The sequence below is a fragment of the Ciona robusta genome, chromosome 14 (assembly GCF_009617815.1).
Source record: "Ciona robusta chromosome 14, ASM961781v2".
In the NCBI taxonomy this organism is placed as follows: Eukaryota; Metazoa; Chordata; class Ascidiacea; order Phlebobranchia; family Cionidae; genus Ciona; species Ciona robusta.
In genome coordinates this window covers 2100077-2127976 of record NC_143248.1, presented here as the reverse complement: position 1 = coordinate 2127976, position 27900 = coordinate 2100077, and the positions used below count along the sequence as shown (strand labels likewise).

Below are 27900 nucleotides of genomic sequence, written 5' to 3'. Positions count from 1 at the left end.
GAGACCTATGCCGGAACCCAGCGCCTAAAAGCGCTATTTAAAATCAGGTTTTTATTCTTCTGAATTAAAATCAACCTATTAGTCCCGCTTAAACAGTTCCCAATGGCGCTTTTAAGTTGTTTCGGATAATTTACTTTTCATGTGATACTCGACGGTTCGAAAACACGCCTGTTTTTGAACGGCGAAGTTTAACCGTTGCTTAGCGTTGTTGCTAGGTCGAAGAAAGCGTGTGTTTCACTTGGCACCTTCTGTGAGTGCGGACGGGTCTTTGATCAATAAATTAAAACTCGGCTGAGCTTCGCGTATAACCACCAAGTCGGCATTCCCAAAGGAGCATGCAGTCCGCAGCTGATAGAGCCTGAGAACTGTGAAACACACTTTAAAGGAAATAATAGCCCCAACGTATAGCAGGGTGGGGGAAGATGGGACACCTTTTTATTCTATTTTCTCGTCTCATTTGGTAGTAAACAAAGAACCTTCAAATAATTTTTAAACCGTGTCCCCCCGACTTCTATAAACCGTTGTTAATTGTTAAAAACACGATCTGGATATTTGGAAATTATGTGCTAAAGGTGTCCCATTTTTCCACCCTACTATATTACCTGGTCGCGCGATCTTTTAAAGCACCGTAAATGCTTGAAACGCGTACGCCCGTATTACGAAGTGTATCCAGGAAATGAATTTGCGTTTGGCAAATATTAACTCAACTGCGTGCCCTCCACTTTTGTTAGTCTCATAAATCTTTTTCGGCTGACAAAGACTGTCAAGTATTTTGCGAATATCATGGTATTTCTTACTGTAAGCAATGCCGTTCTCTATGTTGCCACCCTAAATTTTCTGTTATTGGTAACGCAGTTTTGTGGTTTCGTTATTTAATTAGAAAAGAGAATTTTGTAATTCCCATCTCTATTTCCAATCTTGCGGGCAGGGAGGCAGCTCGTCTAATGCTGTATAAATCCGACTCGTTTCTATTTTTAGATGGAATCTGTACCGATATGTATCAGTTATGTAACGTGTCACTATTACGATAATAAATGAGCAGTCCTCGTTCCACTTAATGCAATCTTTTTAGCTGTATTCTAATAAAAGACTATGGTGTATAAATCCTTCATAAATTAAGATTAAATCACTAACGCCTGCGAATTAAATGGAGACAAAATAAATCCCGAATTTCACGACCCGAAATGACACGTGTGTGAATGAAAACCACCTTTAATGCACTATCCACTTAAATTCCAAAGATTTTTGTTCCATACTTTTATTTCATTCTGGTAAAATCGATGTGCTGTTTCGTCTCAATCGGGCAGGTAATTTGGCTTACCCTATAAAAACATCGATGTTCTTTGCGTGAATAAGTAACCGTTGTTTCACCGCCGCTGTCTTGTTGTGGCTTTAACCGCTGTCTGGTTTCTTCATATTTTTGCATTCGTTTGCGAGGAATTGGCCTCACTGCCGCTTTTATTCAGCAGAACTGTTTTTTATATCTTAGTTTTTGAACTTCTAGCCCTAGCGCATTAGCAGTGCAACAGTGCTCGTCAGTACTATACCTTTATTTGTCTCTTTGATTACAGTAGCGAAGATTTAGAAATATTTTAAACCAAAGACAAAATATAGCGACAAAGCAACAGTTGTTAAAACACGCTTACAGTTAAAAGTTTACATTTCGTTAGAAGAAAACATTTTTTGGATTTTTAGTTTACATTTAGTTGGAAAACTCATTTTCCATCTAGTTAATAGTTTGGTTTACGTCGCTCGTGTCTTTTTTTAATTATGTGAAGAGATATGTTTTGGTTCATGATAACATACGTCCTACACCATTGATTCGTTTTAGTAAGATAAGGCAGTAAAATCAATCGGCAGCGGTGCTGTTGCAGTCGTGGTTTATTTAGTGCTCGCAACTTAACAGCGCACAGACATTTGTATACAAAACTAACTATATGGTAAACCGCTGTTTGTTGGCGTTTTCGCCATGTAACACGGCTCGTTAGCATATCGATCGCTTTTTAACTACGAATTAGAAAACGATGTTTTTACAAGGCCATACAAGTAACACTGTGTACTTCTGAGATACGCCTGAAAAAGTGCAGTATACACCAGTGGGATTAGAAGTATAGTGTTTACCTAAATCTATGCGGAGCGTGGAAATCGTAAATAAATTGACACGAGATTGAAACGGAAGTCGACCGGGTGCTTTCTCGTTACTCTCAATGGAATTGTTATTGATTTTAGTCCGTCTCCAAGAACGACAGGGTAGCCGGTACAGTTCACAGGTCGCACAGTCCGAGCTGTGGAAATAACTTGTCGTTTGCGCGGCCGACACGGCTTCTGCATTAGCTTACGTGTGACAGGCTTTAAGCTGCTAGCTTAGATCGTGTTTTGCCATGCAGATTACAACCGAAGCTGATAATTCCGAGAGCACAAATGTAACATTCTTCCGTAGTTCCCGCCCGACGACCGGAAACAATCAATGTTACTTAACACTGTTAACCTTGTTTTTCCTGTAGGTATTTTCGCTTATTTAGTTGTTTGCCCTGTTTGCCGCGCTGTAGAATCAAGTGCTGGCGGATGCAGTATCTGATACCAGCATGAATAAGCTATCACAGCACTAGCGCATACTATGATTCTACTAAGCCACGTCGTTTTGCATAACGATCTACTAGCCACGAACATTTACGAAGATACAAATATGCAGAAGGAAGAGAGAAAAGGTAACTGTTCAGTTACTTTATTTGTTTTGCCACGCATAGACCTTTGCAACAGAATTTTTGCTCTGCAACTATGGTCTACTAATCTCTAATAAAACAAGGGTAAAAAAAGGCAAACGTGTTTTAAAGTATAGAATCTTTTAAATAATACTGCTATTGTCCCATGAGTACAGAGATTGTGCAATCTGGTATATGGCATGTTGCAGCTGTTTAAATATACCATTTCACACCTTAGTATATATTAATGAAATACCAAAACCAACAAGAACATTTCATAAGCAATTAATACAATTCTATCTCATTATGTTCATTTATATATTACATTCAGCTTAGGCAAGAAGATGTTTTTGTCAACAATGTAAAATTTGCATACACTTGTGTTGACAATTGGCATTTCTTAATATTTTCCTTGAACTAAAATAAGTATGCGTAGTGATGCATGCCTACACAGAGAGGGTTCATTTTATTCATCAGACATTTAATTTCCCATTCTGTTTACCCTAATAGGATCAGCAAATAGGTTTCAGTTGATAGTCGTGACCGAGCCACGTAAAATTTTCCTTCTCATTTTCAAATTGTAATTCACATGATACGATCGCTTCACAGAAGGTGTGGTGTTTAAATCGTCCCCATTGTCACAATTAGTACTCTTCGTCGAAACTAAACCAGCCAATTCACAATTACATAGATTGAGTTACAAATTTGGACGTTAAATCGGTCATGTTGGCCGCTGTGCGTTTTAAATTCAAGCCGGATATTTGAATAGACTTCCTTATAATTTAAACCTGGCTAATTGGGCATAAGTACATGGCTCAGAAAGTAGCGCTGTCATATTCACGTTTACCCACCATGAGAATAAGATTTACTGTCCAATAAACTATTGATCACGGAGGGTTAGCAGAGGTTATGCTGTTCTTTAAGATGGTGTTCCAACAACTGTCTTAATTAACCTTCAGCAAGCATTGCAATTAGGTAAAAAGTTATAATGTTTAATGTATATGCAGATTGTATTTAACTTGCAATTTTCAAGAAATTAGGTGAAAGTTGTGATGTATATATATATAAACATTGCATTTTACTGCAATTTTTAAGCGATTAGGTAAAAAGTTATGGTGTATATAAAATTTGTATTCACTCCAATTTAAAAAAATTAGGTAAAAAGGTATGATGTTTATAAAGATTTTATTTTACTGCTGTTTTTAGGCTAACTGAAAGAGAGAAAAAAGACTTATGGTGTAAATGTGAGCATGTGACATAACCATATATCAGTTTTTATCCGGTGACACTACAGTTTTGTTGTTCCCATTAATTGCATCAGCCAGGAAGATGTTAGTCACCAAGCTACTGATAGAATAATACTAATGAGAGCTCCAGTCGCGTGATCACTTTATTAATTCGTCGTTTACCACAGTAGAGATAGACGTTTACTAATCCATCAACTTTGCACAGGTTAGGTACTGCCAGTTTCAGCAGTTTTTTTAACATTTGATTCTTTTTTGTTTTTCCATCAAAAATTTATTAATTTGTTGTAGATTAGTTATTGAATTATTATTTTCTAGTTTGTGACTTTTTTCTCAGTCACGCTGGGGTATAAATTCAGCTAATCAACTTAAGTTATAAAGCGACATAAAATTAATAATAATTGCATTCACTGGTAGCAAAGAGGTGCTATATTGTCAAATTATCGAGAGAAGGCAAGGAAGCTTTAAAAATTAAGAACCTTTTCTCTGTGTTTATGCTCAATCAATGCTATTAATATTTAATGAAACATGCATATAATTTCCGACTGCACGCTTTGCAAGTTATGGCCTGATCTACCTTTTTTGCTCTGCCCTAAGCCAGTCAGTTGAGTTCTTAAACAATAGGTCTTGTTATAATGAGAGTTACACGTGAGACGATGCACCTGGCATTTACGCTAACTAATCCTTTCATTGTCCGGATTTCTAAGTACTTTATTTTAATCCTGCTTATTTAGCGTTGGCTATTTTTACCACTCCATTGAATGTGGATTACAGCTTTTTATCATGACTTACAGACTTTGTTTGATGAGATTTACGCCCTGCAGAGACCATATTAAATCGTGAGCTTCATTATATCAGTGTTGTCATTTTTAATCTCATCAAAATAATCCCATATAAAAAATGCCTAAAATAGTGCAACCAACTGACATTAATTGACGCACCACATATTCCCTTCTGCTTGTTCAGCCCGATAAAATCTCCATCTAATAACTTGTCCTTGTGTTATCTGTCATGTATTTGTGCAATTTAAAATTTTAATTTATCCCCTGCCAAAGTTGGCTGTATTTAACTGTCTTGTAAAATCACCTAATTTTTCCTCGTGATTCATTTGTACTGTGTCCTAATAGAACCTAATTTATCATTAGTGTGCTTAATTAAGTCAGTGTTTGTTTGTATATTTGTTGTCATCCAAAAATATTTTAAATCACTACGACCTTTCAGTAGTAAACCTGGTATTTCAGGTCTTAGAATATCCTATTTTCACTTTTAGGCGCCCAAAATGTACCCCTTTGTATTACAGCATCCTATGCATGCCTAATTGCAAAAGATGTGTATTTTCCTGTTATCAGTTAGTTGCACGTCAGTAAGACAGAATGTCATACATATTTCATTAAGCATACATCACACGAGCCCAATACTTCTATATATGAGCACCTCTGACTCAATTAGCTTGGCACATACACAGCGGCTTAATAAGCCAGCCTCATTTAATTGCGTATTTTTAAACTTCCGTATTTACATGTACGCCATAAGCATTAACACCCTCAACACTTTAATATTTGTCTCTGTGTTAACAAATCAAATACACAGACAAAAATAGGTTTTACAAATGCCAAAGGGCAATTTTTTAATTTAACATAAAATATCCCTATTTTAACAGCAGAACCCAAAACAATTTCTTAAAATAGTCAAATTAAATACACAGACAAAAATAGATTTCACAAATGCCAAAGGGCAATTTTTCAAATTTAATATAAACTATCCACACATTTAACAGCAGAACCCAAAACAATTTATTAAAATAGTTAAATCAAATACACAGACAAAAATAGATTTCACAAGTGCCAAAGGGCAATTTTTCAAATTTAATATAAACTATGCACACATTTAACAGCAGAACCCAAAACAATTTATTAAAATAGTTAAATCAAATGCACAGACAAAAATAGATTTCACAAATGCCAAAGGCCGATTTTTCGAATTTAATATAAACTATCCACACATTTAACTGCAGAACCCAAAACAATTTATTAAAATAGTTAAATCAAATACACAGACAAAAATAGATTTCACAAATGCCAAAGGCCGATTTTTCGAATTTAATATTAAATATCTACATATTTAACAGCAGAACCCAAAATATCAACCAAGACAGTATATCTTGTCAAATCTATATCAACTAGACAATGCTAAATGAATAATACCTAAACAAAAATATTTTTTGTTTAATGGCTTTTTTGAAAGTATAGCAGAGTACACAGTATTCATTTGAATACTTTAATTTATTCCTAACCCAGCCAGTGATATCTTGACTTAATTAGGTCTGCTTCGGAATCACGCTTCACTTAAGGAAATGACTACATGTGAGAGCCCTAACTCATCTAAGATTGAACAGTTAAAGCATTTAAAAGGTAGCTACAGTAGTATTTTATGCATCGTAGCGCCTATATCTAATAATCTTCTTGGTATTATACAGTGCTCTTGGAGTATTATTGTAAAGTATATGTGAAGAATGCACCAGTGTTTGCATATATTTGAAACTGCATTGCAATGATAGCTTTTATAAGTATAGTAGAGTGAGGGAAGATGGGACACCTTTAGCACATAGTATCCAAATATCTTGATCTTGTTTTAAACAATTAACAACGGTCTATGAGAGTCGTGAGGATACGTTTTTTTAATTTTTTGAATGTTTTTTGTTGACTACCAAATTAGACGAGAAAATAGAATAAAAAGGTGTCCCATCTTCCCACACCCCACTGTAGTAATGTTTTGTTTAAGCCCGACAGCTTTAAGACTTTAAAAATGTTGTTTCACCTCATAAAAATGAGGACCTATGATGTGGGCCTGATATTTTAGTCTGTATTTCAAAATTTTATAACAAAAAAACATACAACATAATATTTCCCATTGTCAGATGCCAACGGGGCAACCCCCTCCCCCCCTTTATCCGAGAGGATATTAAAGCGACTGAACCCGAAAATGAGGAAAGCGGGGTCTTTAGACGAGAACTGTAAGTCTTAACTTTAGCAAACCCTTATTTAAATTTTTTTTCTAAGAGTCTCTCAAATACGATGTTAATTTTTTTTTACATTTACTACTTTTATAAAATTGTTAATATACTTTAAGAGGTGATGTATTATGACGTCATTAAACAGAGTACAGAATCCTGTAGTTAGATTCGAATCTCACGGATTCGAAGTTCTGTATTATACATTCCTAGTAAAAGTAACCCACTTATTTTCCAGTGTCCAATTCCCGCCCTGCTACCCCTACAACGGGAAGAAACCATAAAAAGACCCAAGAACGCATGGGTTCCGCCCCTGTTCCTGCCAATTCCCCTCAAGCCTCCACCAAGAAGAGAAACTTCTCTATCAGGCATAGGACTTTAGACTCTGAGGGTGACACCCCTATGTTACCCATGCAGTCGTTTTCACCTATACAGCAACCTGAACCCACCCCGGAAGTGGAATTAAATTCACGCTCCCCGAAAATGTTAACGAAATGCTGCTTCTGGTAAATTCTAACTATTTTATTCGAAAAAAATATAACTTTAAGTAGCCCACATAAAAATTCCCGCCTAATTTTTTTAATCATTAAATCATATAGTAGGGTGGTGGAAGATGGGTCACCTTTTCAATAAATTTTTCTCGTTCCATTTGGTAGAACCAAAAAAACATTCAAAGAATTATAAAACGGTATCCTCATGACTCCCATAAAATGTTGTTAATTGTTTAAAATACGGTCAGGATATTTGGATATTATGTACTAAACTACTAAAGATATCTTTCCCCACCCTACTATACTACTACACTTATTTAACCCTAAAAGTGTCCATGCACACCACAAACAATTACATATAATTTTGCTTCAAAATCTTACACCACGCTCATACTAGGTCTTCATGCGCTGAAATGCTGCACAAATTCATGTCTGGAGTCCGTTTTGAATCCTGGAGCTCTGAACGTCTCTACCAGCGCTACTTCTTCCATTCCAAGATAAATATGCTTAGCATACTGCTATGGTTACTCAAATCTCTTTGCATCATTTTATTTTGTAAGTTAAAATACGCTTAGTAATTGGTCAACTCTGGCTTAAATTTGTATTTATCTACCGCGTTTTACTGTAGGACCTCACCCTTATTGAATTTAAGTTAAATACTGCAATGGTTACTCAAATCTCTTTGCATCATTTTATTTTGTAAGTTAAAATACAGAAGTGTAGCTTGGGTAATGGGCCAACTTAAGCCTACATTCTAATACCTCTTATATATTTTGCTGTAGGGCCCCCTAATTTAATTCAGTTAAAAACTATTTTGGTTCTTAATATATTTTTGCAAAGTTTTATTTTGAAAGTTAAAATATGCTTAGTAATCAGTCAACTCTGGCCTAAATTTTTGTTTATCTAGCGCGTTTCACTGTAGGACCTCACCCTTATTAAATTTAAGTTAAAAAAACCCACACAGCAAATACCGGCACTGTTTAAAAAATGCTCTTATTTACTGCAATGTTTTGATCACAAATTCAAAACTGGCTGTTTTGTAACAAACAGTGCAGGTATCATAGCTTAACAGTCATTTGTATTGTATCTCATGTCACATTTTCCACAGGTTTTAAATATTGTACAGGACAAAATTGGAACGACATGGTGTATGGAATTATTATCATTGTATTGCTTCTACTGTGTATTGCCTTGCAGGTAAATTGATTATTATAATTTATATACAATCTAAACTAACTATATTCAAATGTACTCATTATTTTGATAGTCGATACACTACTTTTAATGTGGCTTTCAGAACTGTAGCCTTTTAAACTGTTGTTTTTTTAAAGTAGAAATTATTTTACACTTCTGAAAACTCCTAATTTTAATTTCTCTTATAGATGTTATATATAAAAAAAACAGTTTTTTTGTAGGAAAAAAATAAATTTTTGTATAAAAAATTTAAATATTTTGTTGTTAATTATTTTATTTAGATCAGTATGTTTAAGAACATGTAAACTAATGTCATTTATACTTAAGTACAAATACATACATACATACAAATTATAAACCTATCTACATATACATATATATAATAAATAAACGTATATTTAACAACTATATATACGATGTTATATACATATGTAGAAAATGGATATTTATATTGCCAATGCATTTTCCCCACCAATTTTAGCATATAACAAGAATGAATATTTTTATATATACATATATATTATAAAGGTATATTTCATAACTGTATGTATCTATGTATGTAGAAATAGTTATTTGCATTATCAATGCAATTTGTCCAACTATTTTTAGTGTTTAATAAAAATAGGTATATATATTATAAAGGTATAGTTCTCAACTGTATACAGTGGCGCAGCCAAGGGGGTTTAGGGGGTCGATATATAATTTTTTTTTAAATGGATTTTTTTTTTATTAAACCCCCTCCCTTATTTTTTTTCTGGCTGCGCCACTGACTGTATATATGTAGAAAGTGGTCATTTGGATTACCAATTCAATTTTCCAAACACTTTTATTGTTTTACAAGAATTCTTCCTGCAGGTGATCTTTCTTCTCAATGTACTTTCCCAGCACACATTATTCTTGGTGTCTTACATCATACTAGCCATGGTTGTTATCATTGATCTAGTGTCAGTTGTACTTTTAGAGCGGTCAAGGTAAGATTTAAGACAGAACTCATATAGTAGGGTAGGGAAAGATGGGACACCATTTTATTTTGTTTTCGTGTCCCATTTGGTAGGAAACAAAGAACATTCAATTTCAAAGAATTATAAAATATTCACACGAATCCGGTGGTTTAAAAAACGATTAGGATATTTGGATATTATGTACTAAGGTGTCCCAACTTCCCCCATGCTACTATATTGTTTCTTCTGCTGTTGTTATCAGACATAAAATATACCATAAAAAGTGTGAATGGCTCTTCTGGTAAATATCATAAGAGAATGAATGAATGTAACTTTACCCACGTGTGGTGATAAACGACAGTCGTTATGACACGGGTGTTCTGTTTCATACACCTCATGCCTGCCTACGAGGTACCACGCATGTTACTTTGTGAGTGTTTATTTTTTTGAAGTTTTCCTAAGAGAAGCATTAAAAGTCAAAGTCTCCTTGGATGGCAGGCTCAACGTTGGTGGAATAGTTTTACACTTTTTTTACATAATTTGTCATATTTAGTGTTATATTAGTTGGTTATCATATATATATATTATATATATATATATATATATATTATTTAAGTGTTTATATTTATTTATTTCAAAAACTGTTTTTTTTTTTCTTGAAATTGATATAAAACAGACCCTCTCACATAATGAAACTTTTTATTACTGTACAATAATTTAAAATTTTACTAACTTCTCCCTAATAATACAGCTGCAACAACTTTTGTATTCAGCTTTTGACATTAAAAATAACACGTTCTGGTCATAAAACTTGACTTTTAAACTTGTATTATCGTGTAACTGTTTTGAAAATTAAAAAAACATAAGTTCTGGCCATTAAATTTGATTTCAAATACTCCTATTTGATTTGTATTACATTCCTCCCCAGCTCAAGCTACATGGTATGGCTCACTTTGTTCATGGTATACATTATGTACACCATGATACCTCTGAACATTCTGGTGGTGTCTGCGGCCAGTTTTATCCTCTCCTGCAGCCATATGCTTGTCTCCTATGTTTCAAATGGACCCAAGCCCCATTACCCCAACCAGGTAACTAAAACAAGTCGTTCAATGTCTGGTAAAGTACTACAATTGGCACAATTTTTCTGGGTTCGATTCCCAACAGTGCTACTTGTTTAATAAAGCCACAGTTGATGCAAATTGTTTCTCTTTACTGGTTATTACTAATAGGTTGTTCAATTCGTCACCTATATAGAGGAATTTTTCTGTCCCGTAAACGGATTTAAATTTCGATTGGTAGCTCGTTTACCCTCTAAATACAAAGAATTTACCCTGGGGGTAAATTAACCCCAGTTTAAGAAATGCTGCTACTGAACATTCAGTTTAAGAAAACACACAATTGGATATAACTGAATAACAAGGCAACAAAACCCTCATAAGATACATACCACAAGAATTTATACACTGACAACTAAATGCAACACTCCCATGAACAAAATAATCCCAATTCCTAGAAAGTAAGATCCAGCAAACTTTACTCTAAAACGTTAGGTTACTCTACCGCCCTATAAGGCAATATCACATACCATGGAACAGTTCGAAACATTAGAAAATCCTTTGCCAAATAGTTGGATTTACTTAATAGCCAGTCATGTGTACTGAGATTTCAAAATCCTACAGCTTATGTTATATGTTATATGCCATTGGGGTAAGATTAAGGCAAGAGTTGGTCTATTACCCGGCTACCAGGGTGCTACCAACACATTTGTGACCACTAAGTTAGAGCAATGTTCGTATGTTTCTTGACTAAGGACTCTTTTCGGATTGTTGTTATTCGTATAATGCATCGAGAACCCAATATTTCCATTGAATAATGGATTACGAATAGGCATACAACAAGAACTGTTACATTTTTTTACATTTAGGTTAGCCCTTAGGTGCATAATCAGCAATAGGTTGTGGTAAAAAAATGCACAAGTATTTTTAGGTATTATACACAAGCAAATCGGAAATAAAATATTTTTGACGCTTTTTTGAAAATATGGTGCGGCATGCGGTAACACTTTTTAAAATACTTTTCTAGCTGTTTGCCCCAGCACCTTGTTTATGATATGTACAGTATTAACATAGCGTGGTGTATTGCTGTGTCATGGGCACTTTCAAACTGCTTGTAAAACAACAAACAGACGTTTACAATTTACCAAGAAAAACAAGACCTGTGGCCAGGCATGCTACACGCCAAGTCTAGACGATAGGAGTTAAGCGTGCTATAACTCAGTCCTTGCGTTTATTACTGGTGCCTACACAATGTTGTCAAACTTACATAGCCCTACTGTGTGGGCCAAATACATATTTCACTGTATGTGTAGTGGGGGAAGACAGGACACCTTTAGATATAATATCTAAATATCCTGCACGTGTTTTTAAACAATTACCAACAGTCTTTAAAAGTGTGAGGATATCAAATTGAATGAGAAAATAGTATAAAAAGCTGTCCCATCTTCTCCAACCCTAGACCCTACTATATACTACAATGTGTATTGGACCGATAAGTAAAAATTGTCAATTCGGCAAATTTATATCATGCTCAAAATTTGAGTTTTAACCCGTATTGTTTTATTGTATGAACCCAATCTCATTTATTCAAACTTAAATTGTAACTTTTCCCAGATTGCTTCCGACTTCCTTTTGTTTTTCTGCACCAACGTGGTCGGCATGTGCATTCGTATAACATCAGAACTTGCTCAGCGAAAAGCATTTACTGAGACGCGAGAATGTATCGTCGCTCGTCTTAATCTGCAAAGGCAGAATCTGCACCAGGTACAGTGTCATATTATTGTGTATTTTGTATGTGTTGTTTTATATAGTAGGGTGGGGAAAGATCGGACAGTTTTTTTTACTATTTTTTTGCCCCCTTTGGTAGTAAACAAAGAACATTCAAAGAAATATAAAATCGTATCCTCACATTTTCCATAGACCGTTGCTAATTGTTTAAAAAACGATCAGAATATTTTGATATTCGGTGCTAAAGTTGTTCCGGCTTCTTTTACCCTACTACATGTAATGGTGTTCCAGTTTATTTAATTTCGGGTTTTGGTGTGGGTTTGTTATAGCGACTGTCGTTGCCCTACCGCACAAGGATAAGTAAGTTAGATTCATTCATTTATTTATTTAATACAGGAAAGGTTGTTACTTTCTGTTCTGCCACGTCACGTTGCTATGGAAATGAAAGGTGACATTGACCAATCGAAACCCAAGACACAACAATTCTATAAAATTTACATCCAAAAGCACAACAACGTTAGGTATTTTATTTTATCTATTCTCTGGCCCGCTTATTCATATAATGCTTAATGTTTATAAATTTTTGAATCTTTGTTTGTCATCAAAGCATAGACGGACAGCCTAATTTTGTCAATAATAATTTTTGAAGACACTTAAATTTGAAAATACTGTATAAATCGTTCAGCCGGACATTGCTTCTACTGTTATCGATATGTTGTTGAGCAAGACCATTAACAGCAGTTGCTCCAACGCAGTGGTCACTAATTGGTTGTCGAAGTTGTCAGCCATACATTAAAAAAATAATCACCCACAAGTTACATATATAGTAGTTAGTAAGCTTGCATGAGGTGTATGAAACAGAACACCCGTGTTATAACATCTGTTGTTGCCCTGCCATGCGAGGATAAATAAGTTACGTACCTGGTGACTCGTAACCTGGCGCGAGGTTTATGGAACAGAACACCCATGTTATAACTACTGTCATTGCCCCGCCCCTAAGAATAAATATATTCATGTTTTTTTCTCTATTTTTTCCCAGCATATTGTACGCTGATATTGAAGGGTTTACGAAACTTGCTTCACAATGTCAACCCCAGTGGCTTGTTCGGACGTTAAATCAACTTTTCGCACGGTTTGATGCTTTAGCACGGGTAAGTTAGAGACACATTTTCATTAAATTTTTAAAAACATATATTTTTTGATTTTTGTTTAGGAAAAGTGAAAAAAAATTTTTTTTACATTTTGGAAATGTGTAAAAAATATTAATTTTAGTTTTTTAAGATCAGTAAAAAAATCCATTTTTATTGTTGTAAAATGTGGCTAGATAATAAGACACTGTAAAATTGTTGCTTTTTTAACTGTTAAATATTAAACACTCTAAATCTGCTATTACTTTATGTTACATTTGAAATTCCAAACTTCAGTTATACACACCCCTTCTTAAGAGTACACTAATTGAAAATTGTTTTCTTATTGAAAAAAATAATAATTAAATATTTTTTTCTAATTTTTCTAATTAAAAAAAATACTTTTTTTACAGGACAACAACTGCCTACGAATCAAGATTCTTGGCGATTGCTATTATTGCGTGGCTGGCTTACCCGAGCCTAGACCTGACCACGCGCATGCTTGTGTACAAATGGGCTTGGACATGATAGACACAATATCGTAAGTCGTACAAATAATTTTTGCCATAAACTTAAAACATAACACTCGTGTGGGGTGTGGGCAAGACACTTAACGGTAATTGCTCCAACCCAGTGGTCACTGATAGGTTGTCAAAACCCACAAAGTAACATACATGGTAACTTGTAAGCTGGCACAGGGTGTGTGAAACAGAACACAACAGTTGTTTTCAGGCCACGCGAGGATAAAGTAAGTTACATTCATTCATTCACTTTGTTAGTGTTCTGTTTATATGAGTTTAGTGTCTTCTTTTATTCTGTATTGGTTTGTTTTGTACATTTTTCTTAGTATTTATTGAATGAATGTAACTTGCTTTATCCTGGCGTGGCCAGAAAGTGACACGTGCCAGCTTACGAGTTACCATGTTTGTTACTTGTTCAATATTTTTTTAGAGTGAATATTTCTTTAGATTTGTTTAATATGTGTGGCTGATAATTTGGACAACCCATTAGTGACCACTGGGTTGGAACAATTGCTCTTAAGTGTCTTGTCAAAAAACACATACGCCCACAATGGTATCAGTTTTAAATGACTAGGTGTTGATAGTTTTTCCAATTTTATTGAAAACAAAGGTATTTACAATGTAGATGACAGATGTACAATAAACACAAATTGTAGCATCAAATTTTCGAGTAGGACTTTTCAATATCTTTTAATCATATGTATTAGGACATTATTTTGGCTTAATGTCATACAGATAAACATCATGGTGTATTAGTTGATAATGTGGTACGCTATAGGACCTTACCCCAAACAATACAATAGTATAGCAGGGTGGGGAAAGATGGGATACATTTTCTTTCGATTTTCTTATCCAATTTAGTAGTAAACAAAAAAATTCAAAAAATTTTAAAACCTTGTCCTCACATTTCCCGTAGACTGTTGTTTAAAACACAATCAGGTTATTTGGGTGTTAAGTGCTGAAGGTGTCCCATCTTCCCCCATACTATATAAGCTATGCATTCATAACCCTTTTTTTACACTTTTCAGTTTAATTCGGGAAATGACTGGCATACCAGAATTAAACATGAGAGTTGGTATTCACACTGGTCGTGTACACTGTGGAGTACTTGGTCTCAAAAAATGGCAGTTTGACGTTTGGAGTAACGATGTCACACTAGCCAACCTTATGGAAGCTGGCGGCAAAGCAGGGTAAGAATAAAAATTAGAAAAATTAAAAATAAGTAAAGGGTATAATTTTAAAAAAAAAATTTTTTTTTAGGAGTTTAATTTTTTTTTTTTGAGGTTATTTTTTATATATTTTACGATCGGATAGACCATTTGGCGTTGGGAATTTTTTTTTTGTAATTTTTTGTGTTTTAAAAACAAATTGCTGGTCATGAGGTGGATATTAGGATAGTTTGGCAACTTTTGCAGTTTCTGTGATTTTCTTATGTTTTTGTGTGATTTTTTTATTTTAAAATTATTATCATTGTAGCTAAATTAGAAATCTCCTTTGGATATATTTTATAGCAGCAAATCGTGTAATATTTTTTTAAATTTAAAGACAGGGGTAAAAAAATAATATTTAGAAAAAAAACAAAGAAATATTTTTTTAGAAAAGTATTTTTTAATTTTTTTGGAAATTTTTTTTTGTTTTTTATTTATTAAATGATGTTTTTATTCTGAATTAACTGTACACTAATATTATATGATCTTCTGTAGAAAAATCATCTGGAAATCATGTTTTCACAGGCGCATTCATATAACTGCAGCTACACTTAAGTATTTACACGACGATTACGAAGTGGAACCCGGCTTTGGTTACGAACGCAACAGTAAACTACAAGGTGTGGAAACTTACCTCATAGTCAAGCAAAAGCCTCAAGCAAAGGTAAAGTTACTAGAGAAATGAACCGGAATCCCATAGCATGCCTAAGTTCCCAATGGAAAAGACTAGAAAAGCTGTAAAAATTCGATTTTTTTAACTTAAGGTAAAGTTACTAAGAGAAATGAACTGAAATGTCATAGTATGCCAAAATTTCAACCAGAAAACACTAGAAAAGCTGTGAAAATTTAATTTTTTTTAGCTTAACGTAAAGTTACTTGAGAAATGTGCCTCGCCTAAGATTGTAACCATATAGAGTAAAAAATCCCTGAAAATTCATTTTTTGAAATTTAGAGCTTTTTATTTAAGGGACATGCAACAGTGCCTATTTTTAACCCAAAAATTCCAAGTTCCATGACGTGCCTCGCTGTAAGATTTCAACCATATAGAATAGAAAGGCTGAGAAATTTCAATTATTTTCAATTTCTGGCGTTTTTAAATAACATGCAACATTTCTGGCGTTTTTAAATAACATTTTAAATAACATGTCAATTTTACCCTAATTCAAACGTTTACTTTTATTTTTAAAATGTTTTTAAAAAAATTATCCCATGTTGTAGCTATAACCCCTTGTATTACACATATGCTGTTGTAAACCAATTTATCGTCTCTATTTTTATCTTAATTTGATAGTTGACTGTTTTTAAATTTTTATCTTAATTTGATAGTTGACTGTTTTTAAATTTTTATCTTAATTTGATAGTTGACTGTTTTTAAATTTTTATCTTAATTTGATAGTTGACTGTTTTTAAATAATGTTAAGATAATTGTCCCTGTTTGTAGCCACAGTGCTTGTATTACTTATATGCTGTTGTAGACTACTCCCATATAATCTATTATCTTATGACGAGAAAAACCCATTAACCCCACTTAATTGACTTCAAATTCTACGCGGGCCTTTCATCTCGACCACAGACTGGCAGTCTTATAAAAAATCGATTCTTATAAAAATCAATTCTGTAGTCCTAACATGCCTCTTACCCAGAGGTAATGGGTTCAAGACTCTTCTCTGCTACCATTGTGGGCGTATGTGTGTGGGCATGAGTGACAATAAAAGGCAATTGCTCCAACCCAGTGATCATTAATAAGTTGTCCAAATTACCAGCCACACATAAAAAAATCACCCATAAAGTAACATACATGGTAACTCCTGGCACGAGGTGTATGAACATCCGTGTTATAACCACTGTCTTTGCGATGATAAAGTAAGTTACATTCATTCATTTTCCTTCTACAGTTGCCGACCATAATGCCGCAGGTTAGTACCAACGAGTCTTCACTGCCGGGACAACCAGTTCCAACACATACCAACAACACAAGGAGAAATAAGAACAAAACAGCCAAGGAAATGAAATTAATGGGCTTTGAATACTCAAAGTAAGCTAGACAGCAGTACATAGAATGGTTTTATCCGAAATTTTTTTTTATCAATAAGCGTAGTTGAACAACTTTTGTTTTACTGTTACTACCATATTTTCGCTTTTGTAAACTTTTCCGTTCTTTGTTATCGTGACAAAAGAGATGGAATAGTTTTTAGAGTCTAGTTTTAATATATATATATATATATGTACCTGTACACAGCATAAGCTTTACAAATTATTATCTAAATTATTGTATTTCTTTTTTTCACAAACTTAAAGGGTATAGTTTGGCAAAATGAACTGCATTTTGACGTGTTTTGTTCAGTTTAGTAAACTTATTTCTGCCTATGTGACCACGAATGCCATATGTAGTAGGCTGGGGAAAATAGGACACCTTTTTATTCTATTTTCTCGTCCTACTTGGTAGTAAAAAAAGAAAATTCGAAGAATGATAAAAACTGTATCCTTACAACTCCCATTGAACATTGTCAATAGTTTAAAACACGATCAGGATATTTGGATAATATTGCTAAAGGTGTCCCACCTTACTATAATTAAAAAATAATCGCATTCTGGAAAATGTATGGCATATAACAGTTAACATTTTCAGGAACCTTTCCCACGATTTACTGAAAGACAACAACAGTATTTTATCCGACGGCGAAGTAAACGACTTTTTGAACCGGGCGATTGACGCCCAAGGACTTGACTTTATCAAGTCAAACCAGCTCAGCAAATACTTTCGGTCTTTCAAGGATAGAAAGCTAAAGGAAGAGGTGACATTCTGGATATATTTTCTATCAGATAAAACCTATATTAGAGGGGGGCCAGGACACCTTTTTATCTTATTTTCTCGTCCCATTCGGTAGTAAACAAAGAACATTCAAAGAAATATAAAACCGTATCCACACGACTCCCATAGACCGTTGTTAATTGTTTAAAACACGATCAGGATATTTGGATATTATGTGTTAAAGGTCCCGTCTCCCCCCACCCTACTATACTCATTTATCGTCCCATTTGATGTTCAACAAAGAATGTTTAAATAAAAAAATTTGTAAATGTATCTTCGAGACTGTAAAATAGCATTGTTGATAGGTAAAAAATCAATTCCGATTTATGAATATAGTTATGCGGGGTAAAATGGGACATCTTCTGTTGGAATATGGTTTTATAATTCTTTAAATGTTCTTTGTTTCCAACCAAATGGGACGAGAAAATAGAATAAAAAGTTGTCCCATCTTCCCCCACCCCACTATATTATATGCTAACACCATCTCTCTTACTTTGACACAATGTGTTATTTTTGACCCCCAATAATATAAACATGTTTACACAGTACGCCCAGCAGCATGACCATTACTTCCACCTATACACTGGGTTCGCTATCTTTATTTACATCCACGTGGTAGCTATCCAACTGATAATCATACCTTTGTAAGTATATATGCTGGTTTGTTTAACCTTTTATGGATCAAACTTTGGCCAATAATATTAATTTTATTTTGCCGTTTTGCTGTCGTTTCATATAATTTTATTTTGCCATTTTGCTGTCATTTTATATCATTTTATGTGTTGTTTTACTGTTTTAAAACAGTGTTTACGGAAAACATTGTCTTATTAGGATACGAATTACGAGAAAAACGGTAAACAATAAATTTTCCCCGGTATTTCAACCGTTACACCCGATTTCAGTTTGAATAGTTTAAAAAAAACTTCATGTCTACGTATTTGTCTTCCCCAAATCTGAGACTTAAATCTCACTTAGCAACTTTTTTACAGTTATAACATTTATCTAATCTAGAGTTTGGTAACAAATGCTTATTTTTAGGGATGTTTATCATAAGCTTTGCAACGTTGTGTTGCAATTTAGATAAAAATTACAAAATGAATGTCAACTACTGTTAAAACGATTCACATTTGTGACATGCTAGTTTGAACCTCGTATATTTTGCTTCTTTATTGCATTTTGCGACTTCCGCTATAAAATTCCCAAAAAAAGCGGTGTTTTTATAATAAATATTTTTCTTTTAAAAGGTCAGGTTTACCGCTTGTTTTGACAGGTGCTCGCTTCAAATTTTTTTAATCCATACATTCATCCTAATTCGCACGCATACCAGTCAAATGAAAATTAAAATTTCATATCGAAAACAATACCAAGCCCTTTCCAATTTAATTCTACAGCCACTACGCCAATGGTAACTGGGTTTGGCATATTCTATTACCTAGTACACGCTGTGTAATTGCATAGAGCGTATGTCATCCTTTTGAAATGCCACGACAGCGCTGCATGTAATCACGTATGTAATTACATATGTATAAATCAATAACATTGCTGTCAAATTTTTAGTCAGCAACGCATGTTTGCCGTCTACTGTGCGACAGCAGGTCTTATTCTTCCTTTCTTTCTGGTTTCCACGATCTGTTACAAGGTAAGAAACACTGTGCCATTTTATAAACTATTATATATACAATATGTTGGGGCAATTTTCTAAAGTTAAAAGAAAGAAAAACTGTTTTTTTCTATCAAAAAAATTGGGGGCAGTTTGTCAAAGTTAAAAACACGAAAATCTGTTTTTTAGTTCGTTCCACTTAAATACCTTTTTCATACTCTAGTAAGTTGGGTAAGATGGCCCATATTGTTATTCTCTTTTTTGTCCGATTTGCTGGAAAAAAATTATATTTTAACAGTATCCATCTTACCCCACAGTGCTATAACTATAACTTTCATATTATTTAATAGATGCTGAAAAAGTCGGACTGTAGCTGCATAAAACGTAAAGCTGTCACCTTTGTCTCAGTATCAATTATTGCCCTAATTTCAAGCATGGCAGTGGGGAATATGGTATGTATCAATTTTGTTAAGAACAGTGATGGAAAATCAAGTTCAGAAGAGTCAAAAAAAATCACAAAATGATACAAAAGGTTTTTTGTTGAGATATAGGAAAATATAGTCGGAAAATAAGAAATTAAAAAAAAAGTCAAAAACAGTCAAAGGAAAGAAAAACCCAGACTTCCAGTTCAGAAAAGTCGGGAAAAAAATGATACAAAATATTTTTTGTTGAGATATGAAAAAAATAGGAATTTTTACCAAATATATTGAATTTTAAACCATTCAGAATAGTACTTTGAAGTCAAGAGTCTGTAAGTCACAGTCAGCAAAAGAAAAATGGATCCACAGATACAAAGCACAACAGGTGAGAAAAAATAAAGCAAGTTTAAATTTACCAATATTCGTGACAAAGTTTATAAAGCTTTGAATTTTATAAAGTCCACCAAACTAGAACAGTGTAAATGAAAATTGTCAGCAAGCTAAACTGAGTCGTCAGACCAAGGTTTAGGAGGTGTTTTGTATTAAAGTATGTTTTTTTATAGACCGCGCTCCTAATAAATTTTAAGAAATTCTGAATTTAAATTACAACATAGGTGTAGCGACCACGCTTATTTTCTTCCAATGAAATGTAAATATGTTTTTAACTTTATAAGCGTGTTTTAACCTATATGAATGAATAACTTGATAATAATTAAACACAAATAGCTTGTTTGTCTGCTAGGTGTAGCGAACACGCATATTTTCTTCCAATTAAATGTAAATATGTTTTTAATTCTAAGCTTGTTTTAACAACTGTTGTTTTGTCACTATATCTTGTCCTTTTTTAAAAATATTTCTAAATCTTCGCTACCGTGATCGAAGAAACAAATAAAACTTATTATATTATTATTATACAGTTCTTCTTCCTGCCTACGCATGATTTACGCACATGTGCGGCGCAATTTGCTAACGTCACTCCAACTGCGTTGACCCCATCCAACGTAACAGACATACTCAATATAACATTGTTGGACGAAAGCAAACCAACGATATGTGGACCACAATCTTGCCATTTTCCACAGGTAAGCAAAAACGTGGTATAGTTTTATTCTTCTGATTTATACATTCTAATAACCAGAGGTAATGGATTCAAGGCTTGTCGCTGCTACCATTATGCGCGTATGTTTCCTTGGGCAAGACACTTAACAGCAATTGCTCCAACCCAGTGGTTACTAATAGGTTGTCCAAATTATCAGCCATATACATAAAACAATCACTCACAAAGTTACATACGTGGTAACCTGAAGCTGTCACGAGGTGTTTAAAACAGACTCGTTTTCCAGCCACGCGGGTATAAAGCAACTTACATTCATTTAATAAAAACTGTGCAGATGATAAATAACCACCCTAAACTGGCAATGGTATTTAACGAGAAAATAGAATGAATAGGTGTTCCATCTTCCCCCACCTTACTATATAATAAAATAAACCACTTTTTTTGCAGTACTTCACTTACAGCATGGTGCTGTCTATGCTTGCCTGTGCCCAATTTCTTGGTACGTCGGGATTCTCGAAATTAATTTTGCTTCTCAGCCAGTCCGTGTTGTACACGTTGCTGGTACTTCTGGTAAACCCTACATTGTTTGACAATGCTGATCTGCTGAACCATGCTACATTCGAGTAAGTAAAAGTATCAAAAATTGACCATTTATTTTAGCATGTAATAAAATTTCCAGCCATGAAGATTGCTTTTTTAAAAATATTTTTAACTTAAGTAATTTAACATGTACGTAAAAGTAACAAAAATACAGCACGTATTTTAGCCTGCAAGTAAATGGATCCACATTTGACAGTGTATTTTAGCATGTAATAAATGATCAGCCCTGGACTTCCGATCGCTTTTGGGAGCTTAATCGGTCACTACTTTTAGTGGCATTTTTCTGTTATTAGTTTTTATGCGTAGCCTGTTTAACGGATGTATTTTTGTTGCTAATTCTCTTATGCTCGCTGGCTTTATTAATTAGTGCTTTGTTAACATATAGTAGAGTGGGGAAAATGGGACATATTTTTCTTTCTATTTTCTCGTCCCATATGATAGTAAACAAAGAAAATTCAAAAAATTATAAAACCGTATCCTCACGACTTCCATGTATTATTAATTGTTTAAAACACAATCAGGATATTTGTATAATATGTACCAAAGGTGTCCTGTCTTCCCCACCCTACTATACTCTATAATAATTATAATATATGTAATGGCCCTAAGAACCTATAAGAGCTATATACAACAACTAAACGTTCAATATTATCAAGATTTCAAATATTAACCCTGCTTGTTTTGCTTAATTTTTCATTTTTTTCACAACAGAGAAAGCGTGATGATACCTCTACGTTTGATGTCTCCGTTCATTTTGATGCTGTTCGTTGCTGCGGTGCTCATGCAAGGCCAACAGGCAGAGCTCACAGCGAGGATGGATTTTCTATGGAACAAACAGGTTAAATGCTCTTATTCTTAACACTGGCAGAGTTTTTTTTCCCCATAAAAAGTATTGTTTTTCTTAATAGTCAAGTTAATTTTTTTCCCCTGATAAAAAACTGTTTTTTTTCTTTTTAGTTATTTTAGTTATTAAGTTTGTACGCTTGAGGAGGTATTTTTTCCCCATAAAAAATTGCTTTGTTTTTTTGGTTATGATAATTTTTCCCCTATTAAAATGTGTTTTTTTATTTTTGGTTAAGTTAGTACTTAAATGTCTATAACGCTTGGCATTTTAAAAGCCACAATATTAAATGCATGTCGAAATTGACAATGAAAACGCATTAGTGAACTTATATATTATATATTACATTTAGGCCGCTGAAGAAAGAGAAGAAATGGTGAAGAAACAAGCTTATAACCGGAAACTTATCCACAATATCTTGCCTGTAGATGTAGCCAAGTATTATCTTGATAAGAAAGAAAAGTGAGTAAAGAATGTAACGTATTTTGTTTTCGGGTGGGTGGCAGGGGAACAACAGTCGTGTGTTCTGTTTCATACATCTCGTGCCCGCTTACAAGTTACCATGTATGTTACTTATTTATCCTCGCATGGTGGGCAACGACAGTCGTTATAATACGTGTGTTTTGTTTCATACACCTCGTACTCACTTTCGAGTTACCACGTGTGTAACTTATTTATACGCGTGGTGATGTAGATTTTTGACTAAACGTTCTCAAACTTTTTGTCACAGAAATGACGATGACCTTTACTGCCAGTCGTGTGAATGTGTCGCCGTTATGTTCGCAACAATAACCAATTTCTCTGAGTTTTATATGGAATTAGACGCAAATAATGAAGGCGTTGAATGCCTGAGATTGCTCAACGAAATTATCGCCGATTTTGACAATGTAAGTAAAAAAAAACTGATAACATTTTAAAGTAATATGGGTCCTTATGTAAAAAACTATTTTGAAACTAGGATATATAGCAGTGTGGGTGGGGTAAGAAGGGACACCTTTAGCACGTAATATTTAAAAATAGTGTTAAAGTTGATATCATTTTAAGATAATATGGGACATTTTTTTAGAAACTATTTGGAAATTAGTAGGTTTTTAAGTAGAAAGAATGTTGTGGGGTAGAAAGAGACACCTTTAGCACATAATATCCAAATGTCCTGTTAGTATTTTAAACAATTAACAACGGTCTATGGGAGTCGTGAGGATCGGGTTTATAATTCTTTGAATGTTCTTTTGATACCACCAAATTGGACGAGAAAATAAAATGAAAAGATGTCTATCCCCCACCCTACTATATATATTTGGAGGTACATAAAGCTAACACTTCTGTACTTCTAGATCATTAGTGAACCGCAGTTTTACCAGCTTGAAAAAATCAAAACGATGGGCAGTACATACATGGTCTCGTCGGGGCTAAATAGCGCAACTTATGATAAAGAAAATATGAGCCACATTTCAGCACTCGCGGTTTTTGCCATGCGACTACAAGACCAGCTGAAATTTGTCAATACACATTCGTTTAATAACTTCAAATTCAGAATAGGTAAGCTTTAAGCCAGGTGTTACTTTATGTATAAGCTGTTCAGCAGAGGTAATGGGTCTGTACACACATAGGCATTTATATATACGCCCACGCGCCTGCCTCTAACTCAAAGGTAATGGATTCAAGGCCCATCGCTGCTACCATTGTGGGCGCATGTGTCGTTGGGCAAGACACTTAGCGGCAATTGCTCCAACCCAGTGGTCACCAAAGGGTTGTCTAAATTGCTAGCCACACATTAATCAAAAGGTTTTCTGTGCGCGTATAGCTAAAAGCTAAAGACAGTTACAGTTCAAACAATTTTCTGTTTATTGCTGTTTATTTTTTAACTTTATTGAATATAAAGCCATATAATCGCATTTTATAGCTTTTTATCAGAATCTGGTCTGTAACTAATCAAGCCTTTATTTCCAGGGTTAAACTGCGGACCAGTGGTTGCCGGGGTAATAGGGGCTCGTAAACCCCAATATGATATATGGGGCAATACGGTAAACGTTGCAAGTAGAATGGACAGTACTGGTATAGACGACAAAATTCAGGTAATTGTTAAGATTCTAAAATTTTAAAAATTGACATTATTTTAAACTGTGTAAAATTGATCAAGCTGAATTGACGTTTAATCTTTATTAAATAATTGCCATCTGCCAGAAGGAAAAAGTATTATTATTCGTTTATTTCTGCAATTTTCTTTGACTAAACTTGCTACAGTTAGCTTTGATGTGATTTTTTATTTTTTGGTATGTTACTGTTCTAGTATACACCTGTTTTTGGTTCACAATTTAGGATATTAGTTCGTGTTTTCCTTTGGAACAGAGGATATAGGTTCAAAGCTTGTTGCTACTATTCGGTGTTTATGTGTCCTTGGGCAAGACCTTTAACGACAGTTGCTCCAACCTAGAGGTCACTAATGGGTTGTTGTTATAACTCGTAAGCAGACATGGAGTGTATGAAACAGAACACCCATTTTATAACGACTGTCGTTTTCCTTGACACACAAAGATAAGTTACAGTTATGATTCATTCATTTATTTCAATTGTTGAATTTACACCCAGGTTTCAGAAGACGTTTACAATCTCCTAAAAACAAAGGGTTTTGATTTTGTTCCTCGCGGGTTTGTGCCTGTTAAAGGGAAAGGTACCATGATGACGTATTTCCTCGAAGGCCCACGGCCCAACGAGGAACCCACGAGCTGATAACGTCATTAAAACCCCCATAACCTAACCAGTTTTTCAGTTCCGCTACCATAGTGGCAAAAAAAGCAAACTCAGGTTTCAAGCGAAATTTCTGTGACGTCATAAAAAACGGACTTCTGTCATTGTATGACGCTACATCTAAAAAATGACGTCACTTTCCTCTAAAAAAAGATTACACATCAACCACTGCGTTCAACAATCGTCTACAAGCCCCTATTCCTGTTCCCTATTAGTCGTCACATGTCGATATAGATGCTTTATTTCACTTTGTCTCCTCGAATGCGGCGTCTGAACTTTGCACAGCAGTCCTTGGTCGCATACACTCCGAAAAGTCTCGAAAAAACACCCAAGTGTTAGATCCCAAGAGCCGAAATATTTCTAGCAATTCTCAAGTTCCAGCGTCGATTTAGGCGTACTTAATTACATGCAATGTTCCTTACAGACAAAGCAATTGGTTTTACTGTGTTAACCTAGCTGAAAATACAGCAATTGGTTCATGCAAATATCACATGAAAATATCACTCACAAAGTAACATACTTGGTTACTCGTAAGCTGCCATGAGGTGTATGAAACAGAACACCCATGTTTAATGACTGTCATTTTCCCGCCACGCGAGGATAAAGTAGGTTACTTTCATTCATTCAATACAACTTTACAGTGCCTGTCAAAACCCACCAAACTCTACTGTTTTTTTATAACTGAATATCTTGTCATACTACCGTGCTGGCATCTTAATTAAACAGTACAACTAAATTCCAAAACACTGACCCCTTCCCGAATCCGTGCTACTTGACCCTGATGCAGGGGTCTTCTGGCGCAGAGATTTTGCGCTGCGAACCGCTTTACCCCACCACGTACTACACTTTATTAACTGTGCTGTTTTTCGTGGAATCCATGTTTTATTGGTTCCTAATGCCCTGTCGTTTTATTTACTTATTTCCTTGCAAGAATTGATTGATTTAGAATCATTGCATTTTATCGACTTCCAGCACCCAATACTTGGGGTGGCTACTTACAGTTTCATTTGCGGATCAGTATTTTTAACTTTGCGGTTGCTTCGCCCACTTTTCTTCAATTGACGGGGTGGCGACAGCTTCTAACGGTGCTTATGCTTTCCTGTTTTTTTTGTATCTACTGTGAAACTATCAGATTGGGATAATACATGTGCTTACGTGTTATACAATAAATTCCATATTTGCATACAATGCAGCGGAGTCCTAATTGCAGTGAAGAGCATACCCTTTATTCGTTGTCCGGCGCCATGGCAAAATGGTTAGCGCGCCTGCCTCTGATCCAGAGGTAATGGATTCAAGGCCCAGAGCTGCTACCATTGCGGGCGTATGTGTCCTTGGGCAAGACACTTAACGGCAATTGCTCCAACCCAGTGGTTGCTAATGGGTTGTTTAAAATACCAGTCATACATAAAAAGGTGTATGAAACAGCACCCGTATTATAAGGCCGTGGTTCCCAACACGTGGGGCGCGACCCAAAGTTGGGTCGCCTGATAATTTTTTTGGGTCGTTTGGTTTTGTCAGTTTGTCATAGTTGCGTTTAAATTAAATGTAACTTGCCTATTAAACATTGCAACAGGCGGTGGTGAACAAGCTAAAAATGTTACAGAAGTAGAACTGATTCATATTTACGATGTTTTCCTCAACCAAGCAGCATGTTTATTACGTAATAGGAGGGATTCACACGTGGATTCATTGCATCATAATAGCGATTGTTTGACCTGGCAATTAATTATGACATAATAGCAATTCACACGTTGATTGTTTGCGTCATAATAGCGATTGTCCCCTTGATTATTTAGCCTGCAGGTGCTTGAAAACAGTTTGGATATTTGCTTTTTAAGTAAAGTATACAAATGTTTGCAAAAAATGCTTTGTACGCGCGTAAAGCAACGCCAAAACTCACCGATAGCCAGCGAGCACAGCTATAGCTCATTAGTGATTTGATAAACATATTATTTTCTGAAAAAGTTAATGCTTTTGCAGTGCTGCTTGTTAGGAGTTAGTGGTTGGGAGTTAGGGGTTAAGAGTTAGGGCTGGATTAAGCAGGGCTTTAACTAACATAAAACACTGCGAAAACAGGATTATAACGTACTGTAACGTACGTAATATATCACTATTGTGACGTAACATACCGCTAATGTGACGTAATAAAGCGTTAACCTTACGCAGGTCAGGCAAATTACGGTGACGAAGCATGTTTTCGCGCATTTTTAAAGTTAATTTTAGACACGAACACCCGAATTTTTTGCAAAAATAATTAAACAGTGGGTATCAGTAAGGTCTATAAGACATTTAGAAACCAAAATTGTCACTGACCACCAGCTAAAGGATTACCCGTTTGCAATGCAATCTTGTATGGCTTTTAAAATTTTACGACAATATGCTTGGGTCGCAAGATTTTACCGAACTGAATTTATTTTTAAAATGGGTCGCCTTAAAAACGAGTTGGGAACCACTGTTATAAGGACTGTCGTTTTCCGACAACGTTAGTAGAAAGCAAGTTACATTCATTCGTACAGAAAAACGGTTTATCAGATTTGTTTATTCTTTTTATCTGGACAAATAAAAGCTTAAGAAAAAAAAAAATCGATTTGTATCACTC

At 34.6% G+C, this 27900-nt stretch overlaps 1 protein-coding gene across 3 annotated transcripts; it reads left to right on the top strand.

Moving 5' to 3' along the window:
* The first annotated feature begins 51 nt into the window (after positions 1–51).
* On the top strand, positions 52–27884 carry LOC149724865 (adenylate cyclase type 5-like). Of its 3 annotated transcripts, XM_089892390.1 has the most exons (29): positions 54–2708; positions 4741–4785; positions 6268–6357; positions 6864–6959; positions 7195–7462; positions 7845–8002; positions 8556–8644; positions 9497–9612; positions 10511–10673; positions 12255–12404; positions 12765–12889; positions 13408–13519; positions 13909–14036; positions 15045–15206; positions 15750–15888; positions 17120–17259; positions 17854–18019; positions 18583–18680; positions 19594–19675; positions 19987–20088; positions 20973–21137; positions 21560–21735; positions 22424–22550; positions 22906–23015; positions 23284–23440; positions 23888–24092; positions 24504–24628; positions 25143–26741; positions 27764–27884. In XM_089892390.1, the coding sequence occupies exons 3-28, from the start codon at positions 6300–6302 to the stop codon at positions 25281–25283; spliced, it is 3558 nt and encodes a 1185-aa protein (XP_089748516.1). In that variant the 5' UTR covers positions 54–2708; positions 4741–4785; positions 6268–6299; the 3' UTR covers positions 25284–26741; positions 27764–27884. The 3 variants fall into 3 exon arrangements, with proteins under 3 accessions (XP_089748515.1, XP_089748516.1, XP_089748517.1); XM_089892389.1 differs by lacking the exon at positions 4741–4785 and having other exon boundaries at positions 52–2708; XM_089892391.1 differs by lacking the exons at positions 54–2708; positions 4741–4785 and adding an exon at positions 3865–4154.
* Positions 27885–27900: the final 16 nt, after the last annotated feature.

Excerpts from the sequence above, each read along its gene's own strand:
- LOC149724865 (XM_089892389.1), top strand. The coding sequence starts at position 2,618 with ATGATTCTACTAAGCCACGTCGTTTTGCATAACGATCTACTAGCCACG. Across the intron at positions 17,260-17,853 it reads ATGGGCTTTGAATACTCAAA|GAACCTTTCCCACGATTTAC; the intron begins GTAAGCTAGACA and ends TAACATTTTCAG. Across the intron at positions 24,629-25,142 it reads GTATAGACGACAAAATTCAG|GTTTCAGAAGACGTTTACAA; the intron begins GTAATTGTTAAG and ends ATTTACACCCAG.